This window comes from Austrofundulus limnaeus, unplaced genomic scaffold, assembly GCF_001266775.1.
Source record: "Austrofundulus limnaeus strain Quisiro unplaced genomic scaffold, Austrofundulus_limnaeus-1.0 Scaffold30, whole genome shotgun sequence".
In the NCBI taxonomy this organism is placed as follows: Eukaryota; Metazoa; Chordata; class Actinopteri; order Cyprinodontiformes; family Rivulidae; genus Austrofundulus; species Austrofundulus limnaeus.
Genome location: NW_013952432.1, coordinates 786,464 through 799,201, shown reverse-complemented (window position 1 = coordinate 799,201; position 12,738 = coordinate 786,464). Strand labels below are relative to the sequence as shown.

Sequence of the window (12,738 nt, the reverse complement as noted above, 5' to 3'; positions counted from 1 at the left end):
GGGGGGGAGGGGTAATGCTTACTTCTAATAATTTAATGCTTGTCATCTGATGTCAAGCAAATAAGAGTGAAAAACTGTCACACCCAATTCTGTGATGCGCCACCAGCTGCAGAAGCTGAGTTTCTAAGCAAGAATTCAGACCTCTGCTTTTGTGTCAGAACTGGAATAGTAATTTTAACACTGTCAGATTTTGTGAACATGCCTGCTCTAACATACCTTAAGCAGAATTTAAATGACACATTTAAAGAAAAAAATGCAGGGAAGCAGATATTTTTTGAATATATTTAATCAAAACAAGTTACGCTGGGAAACAGGATTGGATATGTTTGGTTTTTGAACTATTCCTTTACCTGYCCTCAATATTCAGCATGCAAGGGACCGGCTACACTGAAGGGACTGATACAGGGATAAAATAAAGCTCATGGCTTCAGCCATATGCCTTGATGGCATATGTTCTGGGAGAGTGGAGCTGTCTTTAACAGTAGACATGTTTTTTAATCTTCTTTTTTTAGATTCTATTTTCTCCACAAATGGCTGTAATGGGACACATTTCCTGGATGTGGATGGGGGTATGCACAAGCTTAAATCCAACTGGGAAAAAAGTCATCTAAATTATGGGTAGATAAAATGAAAAAAATATACACAAATACAAATTTTAAACAAGAACAAAAGACTGAAGCAATCTTAGTTGAAGCAATTTTGCTTCTAAAATATGTCAATATCTAGATCTGAGGGCAGATTTGATAAAAAATGCAACATTTACCATGTAATATGCACAATATTTGGTAACAATACATCATGCATATTGGTACATACCAAGTATTTACATGGTAGGTATCTGATACTAACAAGTATTTGTGTACTCATGTACTTAGCACGTACCAGGTACATAGGCCTATAATGCATGTCTGCTAATTACCAGGTAATATGTATCACTTACATACCCAATACTTACCTGGTTCATATCAGATACTTTCTCAGTGTGAACTTGGTTTATATCTGGTCTGTACCTGGTACTTACTGTGTGGTATTTAAATGGCATGTACCAGTCCATAATGGAAACCTAGCTGGTACGATATATAATGATTACCTACTGGTTACTTATTGAGTCCTTACCTGGTAAATACCCATTATTAACTTTGTATGTACTGGTTACTTACTGGGAGTGTACTGGATACCATACTGTTAAGTAGTGAGCTGTATTATCACCAGTATTTTTTTTTCTAATACAGTGGTACTAATAGAAATGTAATTCAATATTTGCCTCATTTACATGGAAACACCTGTTTGCTTTTCTTAAATTTAATTAGAAGCCTTCTGCTTTTTCTTCTAAAAATTAACTGGGGGAAGGAAACAGGTCTCAATGGCTTTTCAGACTTTCCGCTCATCTTTTATTTTTATCCATTTTCCCTTGATCCTCTAGCCCACGACTGATATGTGAAGTCATTCGAATCACGTAACAGGCACTAAAGATCTGGTGAGTCAGTCTGGAAATCCCTTGGCTGCACTGAAGTAGCTAAAGTACACATATGAGCCTGAGGTGCTGCAGGGTTAATTGGTGACATCACTTAAAACAATGCCAGTCATTATTTTTTATGTAATTTCCGTCAACTCACCATACATTTGTTTCTAGAGCTCTGGTTTGTGCCAATAATGACTAATCAATGTACATTATTTTTAAGATTCTGGCGAATATTGATTGCATTGAAGTATTAATTTTGATATATGGTTCTCAGTTCAGGAGGTTGGCAGCTGGGTGCCATTGGTTAGGAAATGATGATAGAGATGAGTGGATGGCTCCATTTGCTTGGGCAGCCTGCCATGGTCTTCAGTTAATTCACAACTTTGCTGGTATGTGTATTTAAAATGAGACGCCCCTCACTGCATTCATCACTGCCATGTCTCATCCATTTGTCAACATCAGAGACATGAATTGTGTATACCCACTCTGTTAAACAGCCACTGAGAAGTGGTTATTGTCTCCTCGACCACCATGGTCTAACCACATAAAGCATTTGCTGAGAGTCAAAGGGCGCTGGCCGAAAGTGGCCGCCATTATTCTGGGACTGATTGATTGGCTGTTGGTTAGCTGCTTCAGATTCATGCATCATCCTCCTAATAGTGAGCACTGACTGAGTGGCTGGAGAGTGCTGCTTTTGTGGTTTGAAGCCACAAGCAGATGGTGGTGCGAAAACAGGGTTGCTCCCATTCTTCTTATTACATCAAAACTTTCACTGTAGCTTTTATTATTTGATTTACTTTCAGCACCCTTTCTAAAGAACCATGAACTTGTTTTTGTAGCATATAGCAGAAGGAAGGTAGCCTTTCTTTTCATTGGTTTCTTTGACCAAGCTGAAACACACATCAGATATTTGGATTAGAATGTCTATTGATAATAAAGGTAAGTCTAACATCATGGTTTTTGAAGTGAAAGTTCATAAAAAATATATTGCTAGAACACTGAACTCATTTGCTGATATATATTAAATATTCTTTATACCATACACATTTTTCTCCCCTTGGGAATCCATGTTGTGCTGCAATGTTGACAGTAATCAAATATGTCCATATAGCACCTACCAAGATGGCAGCATACATTATTGCCTTGTTAGCAAAGTCTGTGCTGTGATTAGCCATTCAAATTTATTACGCCCACCTATGGTAAGGTTTAGCAGATGATCCTAATTTGTACTGGATGATTGCCTTTTTTTCTTTTATGTTTACTACGTCATACTAAACTCCTCAAGAATGTTATAAAACAAAATTTTCAGCTTGTGTTTTTGATTGTTTTTTCATAATACACTGATTTAAAAAAAAATCATGTTTAATTTTAAAGTCTCAGCTAAGTGATTTTGGTTGACAACACTGCTGCAATATAAGTGACTGCAAAGTGGACAAAAAAGTTCTTACACCTTCAGACCATAATCAACCTTGTCAAAAAATTAGCTGGAGGTAATCAGGAAAAAACTAGAGCTTTGATTAGACAACTCTGAAACTGTGTTTACTGCTCGTTACTTTGAAACTACTGACAGGTGAATTGAATCAATTTAATTGTTTCAGAGTTKTACTACCAAATGTGATTTGGGATACACATTTGAGACATGAATGAATGGTGGAGGGATAATGAGAAAAAGACTGCAGTCAGGGGGTCAGCCCTGTGGTTTCCATTACCTATGGTTCACAGAACCCTGTGCTCCCTTTGGCAAACCTATCCTTCCCAGTGCCCATGTGTTCCCCAGTCCTATATGTTCCCCAGTACACTCAAAGTTCCTTGGTTCCCTGGACACCCCTTATATTCCCTGGTACAATGTATGCACTGCACACCCACGCATGTTCTCACATGCACACACAATCCATTCTCACTCCCAAGTCATCACATATTGACATTCTTCCAAAATTCCCTCTGCRTCCGATTTTGATGCGTCGGGTACCCCCCTAGCGTCAGTTATTGATGAGATGGGGCGGAATCCATTGTCATAATTTCAGAAAGTTTAGAAAATGCACAAAAACATACCATTCCAAAGCCTAAAATTACCTTTATTCACTTTAGACATCCTGTCCCTGACTCTAGTACCTAAAATTAACCATCAACCCTGATCCCTAAAATTAACCATTTTTAGAATGTGTAGGAAAAGCACGTCAACTATGTGTTCCAAACCCTAAAATTACCTAATATTCGCCCTAGACATCCTATCCCTGACCTCACTACCTAATATTAAGTATGGACCCCAACTCAAAGACCCCTATATTTTCCATCCCAATGCATCAAACCCGGACGTCAAGGGAACACGGAAATGCCTGGTGCGTCAATAACTGACGTGACGAGTGTACCCAACGCGTCAAAATAAGACGCAGAGGGAACCATGGAAAAGTGTCAATATGTGATGAGTCGGGAGTGAGAATGTGTTAGCACACACATCAGTCCTGGAAAACAGATTTCAGGAATCTTTGACTATGTGGCTGTTCACATTATATTTATATTTTAAATGTGACTTCCATCAAACTCCTGTACGAACACCCCATTGCCCTGATGCGACCAGGAAATGAAATGACGAAGATGTTGTGCAATCAGAGCTCATTAAATAGTTATCTGACTGCTTGTTTAGTTCACAGTTTATATTTTAAGCTGCCTCTGGTCAGCTGCTCCAGTGCAGAGTTTTAATTTTGGAACAAAGCGACATGCTGAGTATTGATCAAGTAACATTAATATCAATATGATCCATCAATGTTACTATCATATGTTTCTGTGGATTCTCAGTCATCCAGGACGTGGAAAATTAAAAGTAGCACAACTGCTCAGTTGCTAGCATTAATAGCTCACAGCAAGACGGTCCTGGGTTCAAACCTGGGGTCTTTCTGTGCAGAGTGTGCACGTTATCCTCATGCTTGCACTTTAGAATGGCTGGTTGACACAGTTACCTCACTTCAAAGGATCTGAGTTTGGGTTGGGCGGGGCCTCTTTGCATAGAGATATTTTTCTCATGCATGTATAGGTTTTCTCAAGGTACACCATTTCTCTCCTACAGCCCAAGAATAGTGCACACTAGATTAACTGGGAGCTCTAAATTGGCCCTGGATGTGGCTGTTCGTCTTTATGTGGCCCTGCAATAACCTCTTGTACAATGACTGCGGAGATAGGCGTTAGCTTCCTTGTGACACTTCATGTAAAAGGGGATGAATAATGCTGAATGTAAAGTGAAACAAAAAATAATGTTTCTGTTGGTTATTTGTTTAGCAAGCTCTATACAATAGCAGAAACTACTACTGGGAATTTTTAAAAGTTGCTCATGTGAATGAAGAGAAAACTTACCCCACCAGGTAGCCTGATTGAAAGAAAATTACAAAACAATATGATTTTGTCTCAACACAACTCAATAATGTCTCATTCAAGGGCATGTGAAAGTGATTTATTTCCTCTGAGACCGTGTTTTCCAAGAACAGACCTTATTTTCTGCCTGTTTGTATCCTGTTGGTCACATGAAACAACACTGCAGATATTCATTTGAGACTCCAAGGTAATTGACTTCGCCCTGTCGCCACCTGACTTTAATTAACAGCGCAGCACATTCGGTTACAAACCTGCAATATAAAGAGTCAAACTGGAGAGTGGGGTATTAATTAACTCTAAGTACATCTCAGAACAAATCAAAGTAAGTCATTTCCTCCCTGTGTTTAATGGGGATTGTACAAGAACTCTTGCAGGTGTAGTTAATTGAACAAGCAATGAAAAGATGTTCGGTTCTTATCGTGAAATGTTCATAACACAAGAGGCTGTTACAATTTACTGCTGTGTTGGGCTTTTTCCAGCCCCTGCAATTTTTTAAACTTTCCAACGAGGTGAACTTATTTTAATGCAGAGTTTTGCATGCTGTTTTTTTAACTGTTTTTTTTTTCATCACTAAATATTTTTTTTTAGTTTCTCTGCTCCTATATGAGATTGAAGAGCATGCCAATTTGTTTCTGGTCTTTCAATAAGGAGTAGTTTTAAGGATTTGGATAGAGTAATAAAAAATAGTATCTACAATAAACAAACGCATCAACCATTTTGTTCATTTGAGGCATGTGCATCAATTAGTTGCGGTTGGTTCCTGGAATGTGTGTATGTGCCAGTATCTCATGAAAACTGGACACATTTTAATGAAATTCTCAGAAAGTAATTATTGGATGTACAGATACAACTAAATGCCATTAAAACTAACTGACTTTTAACTCAAAACACAAATTGCCAATAACAGTCAATTTTATGGACATTAAGATAAAGCTTGATGTTGTAGTAGCTTAGCATCATGTTAAATGATTGCATATAAGGTTAATTTCAAGGTTTGGAGGTTCTCATCAAGGTGATCTTAATCTAAAACTCTGAGATGAAAGGCAGCATTGATATCAATGTTTGTACTTAGTCTAAATTTATTTGTGCATGTGTTTTTGGGGTATGGTGTCTTTGTGTGGCTGACACATGTTTGGTTATTTGAAAATGACCTACACACAACAAAAATGAATAAAATCATATGCAGCTGGCATTAATGAAAATTGATTTTTAAATATGTTAATGGCCTTGTTGTGGAGGTAATCAGCAAAATTATTTTAAAAGCCAGCAGTAGCTCCAACAAGGGGAGCAGTTAATGGCCAGTCCTCATTTTTTAAGGTTCTCTGAGTTGTAATATTTTTCWACATCAATAATAAAAGTAATCTAAAAGAATATGTTCACTGATTTTAAAGTTTTAATTTTTCAGGAAAACACTGCACTTRTTTAAATGATCCATGCGTATGCTTGCACCATGCTCCTCTTAACAACAATTATTGTACTCATGGTTTAAATAATTAYATTTTTGTTTGTTTTATRGGTTAGGTYGTCTTCATTAACATTTAAAYATTTGAYATTTGCAAACAATAATGGGCATTGTTTGCAAKTTAGGCTTCAGCTAGAAGCCATATGCAAAGCAACACGTTAAGATATTGCTTGCAGTTTTAAATGTGTTTTAGCCATGACATAAAACATCAAATTTGAATTAAACAGAAACAAATACACAATGAAAKGTGAAAAAGTAGCTTCAGTAACTTYGTAAAGGCATAGCTTGGCTCATGAGTAGCTAAATTTAAAAAAAAAAGGCTTAGTTTGTTAAAGCGAATAAATATAAGAGAGATGAGTGTCACTGTGGGTGTAACTGAATCATTTATAAGATCGACTTCCATGCAAATTCAGTACAAAAGCTTTTAATTGGTCTCCATTCACTTCAGCGTCTCTATTTCCCACAGTGAGGTTAAGTTTGTGTGGCTCGGCTTGCTTTGCAAACCGATGGTGTGTGCGCGCGCGGGGCTGTGCGGAGCGTGGAGGGGCACGCGCGTGTGGAATATTGAACGGAGTCCCGCATGAGGAGATGCGCGGCTTCTCTCTGCCTCTCTTCCTCTGTCTCCTCCTCTCTTTTTTTCCTCCCCCACTGACTAATTCTCTTCTCGTCTTTCTGAGCTGTTCGTCTTCTCCTTCCACCCCTGTTTGTTTCACACCTTTTTGCTCACCGTGAATTCAATTCTTCTTTACTCGTCCCGTGTGCTGTAGGCTATTTTTTTCTCTCTGTTTTTTTTTTTTCTTCTTCTTTTTGTTCTGCTCCTCCGTCACTCTCCTCCTGCCGGGGAAACAAACAGTTTCTCCCCCGCTTCAGGGAGCCATGACCACGGCGAAGGAAGGCAGCAATGCACCGTCGAAAGCAGCTCAACAGCCAGACCAGGTACGGAGCTGTTGCCCCGCGCGCTCCTCTATATATTAACCTGTACTGCCCTGCTTTTAGCTGCTCAACGCTCTGTRTCATATGTGATTTCTGACTGACTAATGAAAAGCTTTGATTTTGGGGACATTTTTTTTTAAATAAATATGCAACAGCTACATTTAAAATAGATTCTAATGGGCGTGTGTGCTCTGGAGTGATTGGAAAATGACAGCCGGAGCTGTGCATTATTAGCGTTAATGTGGTTATGCAGTGACTTTACATGCAGTTTGTGGTCACATCGCCTCCTTGCAGCTGAGAGAAAGTGGAGAAAGGCCGGCAAAAAAAAGTGCCACAGATGATTAAAAAAATTATTCATTTTGCTCAATTTTCAGTCAGCGGCGAGTTTATTTATTTTACTAACGCAGCGTCTGGAGCTTGAGGTTTTGCTCCATGTGGGAAGGCTGTTGCGTCGTGGTTCTGTTCTTCTTCATCAGACTCTGTGAAGCATCTGTTGGACCTCCCCCTCTGAGGCACCTCAGCCACACACTTAACCTCACTGTGGGAAATTAGCTTTCTGTAGGATTTTAAAACAAAACACTAATTGCTTTTCAACACTGAGTCAACAAATCTAAGAAATGTAGAACTATATCTTCTCTTTAAAGTTTGTGATTTAAGTGGAAATCAGTAGATTTTTGTAAATCTAGCAACACATGCTTACACTTTCACAGCTCCTGCAGCGAGGAAACATGCATTTCTTGATACAATTTCTAATTTATTTTTAGCCCTGCCAGTCTGTCAGGATAAACCTCGAATTTTGGATAAAATCTGCCGCTGCCATCTCTACTTGTGTGCAGCACCTGTCTAAAAATGACAGAAAAGGTGAGGCTTCTTTTTTTTTCCCCTGGCACAGTTTGCAGTGTTTCCCTGCTGATATGTAGCAGCAAACTGTCAGTGTCACCCCCTTCCAGGCACGATAAGGTCTATCTGTCTCTGCATGCATGTTCCTTGGCTGCAGAACACACTTTGCAGGCGTAAGCCTCAACATAACCAGGTGATAGACTGGGAAATAAGATCATGCTGAAGGATATCAGTTGGCTCACTGGGAGTCACAAATCAGCCAAATGGAACTTAAGTTTGCAGGCTGCATCTCCGAGACTTGAGGTGTGCTGTTTCGGGGTGTTTTGTTTTCATGTTCAATCGGAAATAGGATATTTGTTGGTTTAAATGGTCTGTTTGACCCCCACAAAAAATAAAGGGGCATTTAATAGGATTTAAAAAAAACATTGCTATCATTTTGAGTGACCGGATTTGTCACTAATTTCTACCATTTAACCCTCTGGGGTCTGGGGTCTAAATGGACATTTTTGACATGAATTTACCCTTATATTTCCACCTAAAAAACTATTTTCCTTGCCTTGTTTGGTATCATTATTTTCAGCACAACCTCAACTTCATGATTTTATGGGGTTTATTTCATTTTGACAAACTGCGTGAACCAAAAAAAAAGCACCAAAAACAAAATCTGAGTAGGAAAATCTTGGCCATTTTTGTTATAAAATTCACAAAAATGTTTAACAAACCATTTTTCCTAACCTATAATGAAAATCTACAGTGTAAATTTCATAAACATGTACCGATTTAACAAAAAAAAACAAAATTATATCCATGTTTTTACATTAAATTGTGTGCAAATTCCCAGGCGTTTTTTTACAACCGTTAACAAAATGTGTCACAATGACTCCTCCACAAATTCTCTACAACCTTACAATGTCTTGTTTTTTTTTTTTAATTTTACAACCATTTCAAAAAGGTGTGACAATGACAATCATAAAATCTCTCCAACCTTACATTGTCTCATGTTTTTGTTTTTACAACCATTAGTCCTGAACATTGGTATAGATCAGGAGACCCAAAGATCTATATAACTGCTCTGTGTCTATATTTGAGCCCATTTATAATTTTTTCCACTAGCTTGTTTTTTGTAGCATGTTTGTTGGTGTTATCACAGATGGCTTTATCTGTATTAGAAGCAAAAAACAACAAAAAAAAGGTATTTTGGACTGGGGGGCAGCATATCTACCTGCACTCCATGGTCTCCCAGGCTGAAAACAGCTTTACAACAGAGGCTATGTCTGCTTTCTCTTGGTTTTCCACTGCCCATCATGTGTTTCAGCTGCTGTACCTGCTGCTGCAGTCAGCAGGGATCTGGTTCTGGTTCTGGTTCTGGTCCTGGTCCGACTTTGTTGTGGTTTCTGTGTTGTGGGCCTGGAGTGAGTGGTCAACTTATCCTCCCCCTCCTCCTCTTCGTCTTCCCCTGGAGATGAAATCAGCTTGTATAATGTGGTGCAGTTTGCCTAACCACTAAGCCATTGTGCTGCCAAATAACCAAGCATGGCCAAAAAAAAAAAAAAAAAAAGGTAAATGGACTGAACTTATAGAGCGCTTTTTCAAATCCCTCCAGACCCCAAAGCGCTTTACACTAACAGACATTCACCCATTCACACACACATTCACACACTGATGATGGCAAACCACATTGTAGCCACAGCTGCCCTGGGGCGCACTGACAGAAGTGAGGTTGCCACGGACCAGCACCACCGGACCCTCTGACCACCATCAGCAGGCGAGGCGGGTGAAGTGTCTTGCCCAAAGACACAACGACTGAAACGGCTGGACGGGGAATCAAACTGGCAACCTTCCAGTTCTAGGACGACTCCCCTGACCACTCTGCCACAGTCGCTCACATGTCAAGTGTAAAAATCTCAAAGCCAACATTGGTGACGTGATTTTAGCTCCAGTAATGACTAATATCAAAATGTATTTCTAAGTGCATTTAGATTGAAATAATTAATTTGTCTTAATTTATTTAAATAAATTTTATGTTGATTAATTAAACAGTGAATTACTCAGAAATATGTATATATCTGTCACTTTTTTTGGTTTCTGTTTTTGTATTATGGTTAGGTTTTTTTAGGTCCTGTTTTGGGGTTTTTGTTCATGTGGGTTTTTTTGTTAAGTTCTTATTTGTCTCAGATGTGTTCAGTTCTGTGATTAGTGTTGCTTTCATTTCCTCAGGTGTTTTCTGTTACCTCATTAGTTTTCCTGTGTATTTAAGCTCTGTCTTGTGTCAGTGTCCGATCACTGTGCTGTAAAGCTTGTCTCGTTTTTCATTGTTTCATGTAGTTTTTTCATCACGTCCTTCTAGTGAATTTTTTAGCTGCCTCGTCAGCTTTTTGATTTAATAAAGACCATATTTTTGTTACACCTGAACTCTGCCTGTGCCCTGGATCATTCTTTGTCTAAACCTGACAATTTCAGTCTATTAGTGCCATATTGCAGCTCGTATCATCTGAAATCGTAAAGCTTTTAATAAAAGTCTACATTTCTCTGTGTATATTCTTTAAATCAACTTTTTAAGTTCATTTTTTAAATGAAACAAAATAAACCAACAGAGACTGACATTTTTTTTAATAATTGTGAAAATTAGAAATCCAGTGAAGCTTTGACTTCAGAGAGTAGTTAAAGTAATTGTGGGTTTCGGGGCTTTTTTTCCAGGGACATGAAGCAGCAGCAAAGTGGAAAAAAAAACCCTGCTCTTAGAGTACCTAAAGGTTGTAAAATCCAAATATGTCCATTCACATCACACAAGGACATAGAAATGTGCAGAAAGCTGTGATTACGTGAGGTCCTGTTACCAGCTGATTGATGGTCTGCTCACAGGGCTTATGGTCCAGGGACGGGGGAACGCAGATAGAGGGCAGCTCACCAGAGATAGCAGCGGCAGCAGCTCTCCGGTAATCAACTGAGAGTCGCAGCTCTAACACTCATTAGTGAAACAAGGTGGAGGCTCGGGAGGAGCAGGAGGTCGAGCTGCAGAGGGGAAGATGATGCTTTTGCAGGGGCGAGACAGTTTACAGCAATTTAAGGCTGTTGTCAAAATGTGCTGCTTTCTGGGTCATTATAAAGAATGAGCTGTAATGTCAGAGCGCCGCTAATAGAAACCCGAACAATGGAAAACAATGTGTTTGCCCAAATCAAATTCTACTTCTGTAAACGTTCAGTCAGAGAGAGAATCTTGTTTTATGTGCAGCTCACATTTTTATTTTTATTTTTTAAGAATTTCTCAAACGGTCCAACTTGGTTTAATATGAGCGACATCACAAATATAGCATGTTTTCTTTTTTTTTCAAAACTTTCAGAAAGTATTTATTCTATATTGTTGTGTATTTTCCTAGATTCAAGTGGAGTCAATAACTAGCAAGGCACTTGTCTTTGTGGTGATTTACTACAAAAAAATTAACCTAAAAAAAGAAAAGTAGCAATGGAATTGAGGTAAAGTTACAAACAAAACCAGGATTTTACATCTAACAAGGGCTCCTGATTTGTGTACATTTGTACACACGTTGTATTAATATTACATTGCACAATATATTTAGCACTTTGTTGATAGCAGCTATTCATGCCTGTTAATGACACATCTTATCACTGGATGGATTTTAATGAAAGTTGGAAAAAGTAATCATTAGACTATCTACAACTGATTTGCTCAAGCAGTCATTCTAATCCAAAATAGCTGCCACAGCTAATYAACATTAGCCAACACATAAATGAGCATGACTGAGCCAATTTAACAGACATTGAACTAAAAATTCATGTAGCAGCAGCTGGGAGATATTGACAAGCCATACTCTGAGTGAGGCAGCTTGTAGTACAGCATGATATTCATAACAGTAGTTTCAAGGTTTTATCAAAATGGCTACAACTCTGGCATGAATGGGTAATTTGCAGTTTTTTCAAAGATCGCAATGCCTTTGATTTGGTCTATTTTGAGCTTATGGGTTTGAAAMCAGACCAAATCAGTCAACCTTTGAAGGTTAATTTAATGACACCTCCAACATTCAGATCAGCGATAAACTTTTCATCCATATTTGCTGAAACTTGTGCATCTGGAGAACATTTAAACATGTCTTCTGCAGGCTTAAGTTGGAGACTTATGAATTTGTGGAAGATAAGCGGAATCGTACCATCTGCCTCATTAAAKTTGAATTTGTAGCATTTCGCACTAGCACAATCATAGAGGACTTTGGGAGTGTTTTGAGCCAAAACTYAWATGATGCCATTTCAGCAGCTTGMGTAACAGCTTAGCAGAAGMAGCCTGTGGGGGTTGGTGAAGAAARTGGTGATCTCAGGGCCAAAGAAAGGGAGAAATGTTAGACAAAGTCATAGCAGGGGTTGGATGCTACAGTTCTTGTTTACTATGTAGATTTAATGGTTTAGTTTGCGGTAAGAGGTTTTTTTCAAATGGTTTTGCGTTTGAGGCATGCGAGTGTGCCATTTCTCACCCAYTGAGCTGTCAGGTTACTGGACTGATGTTATACACAAACCACCACACTGTGCATGCAGCTGATGATGTCTTGTTCAGCAAAAAAAAAAAAAGCACAGTTCAGAATTGAATCAATGGGCCTCATGCAAGAACATGTTCGTATTCTTATCCTAAATTTCTCTTACTTTCGTTCGTACAAAGGGTTCGTAC

The 12,738-nt window shown here is 38.6% G+C and overlaps 1 protein-coding gene across 5 annotated transcripts in view; it reads left to right on the top strand.

Annotated features, from left to right (window-relative positions):
- The window catches only part of LOC106515527 (dipeptidyl aminopeptidase-like protein 6), a 251,853-nt gene that overhangs the window by 146,841 nt on the left and 92,274 nt on the right, over positions 1-12,738 (top strand). Inside the window, exon 1 of one of the 5 annotated variants that reach the window (XM_014005366.1) lies at positions 6,834-7,226. The exons of the other annotated variants lie outside the window; for them this stretch is intronic. Coding sequence (XP_013860820.1) covers positions 7,167-7,226 — 60 coding nt within the window. The 5' untranslated portion in view covers positions 6,834-7,166. Of the gene's footprint in view, positions 1-6,833; positions 7,227-12,738 lie in introns of those variants that run through there. 5 annotated transcript variants of the gene reach the window in all.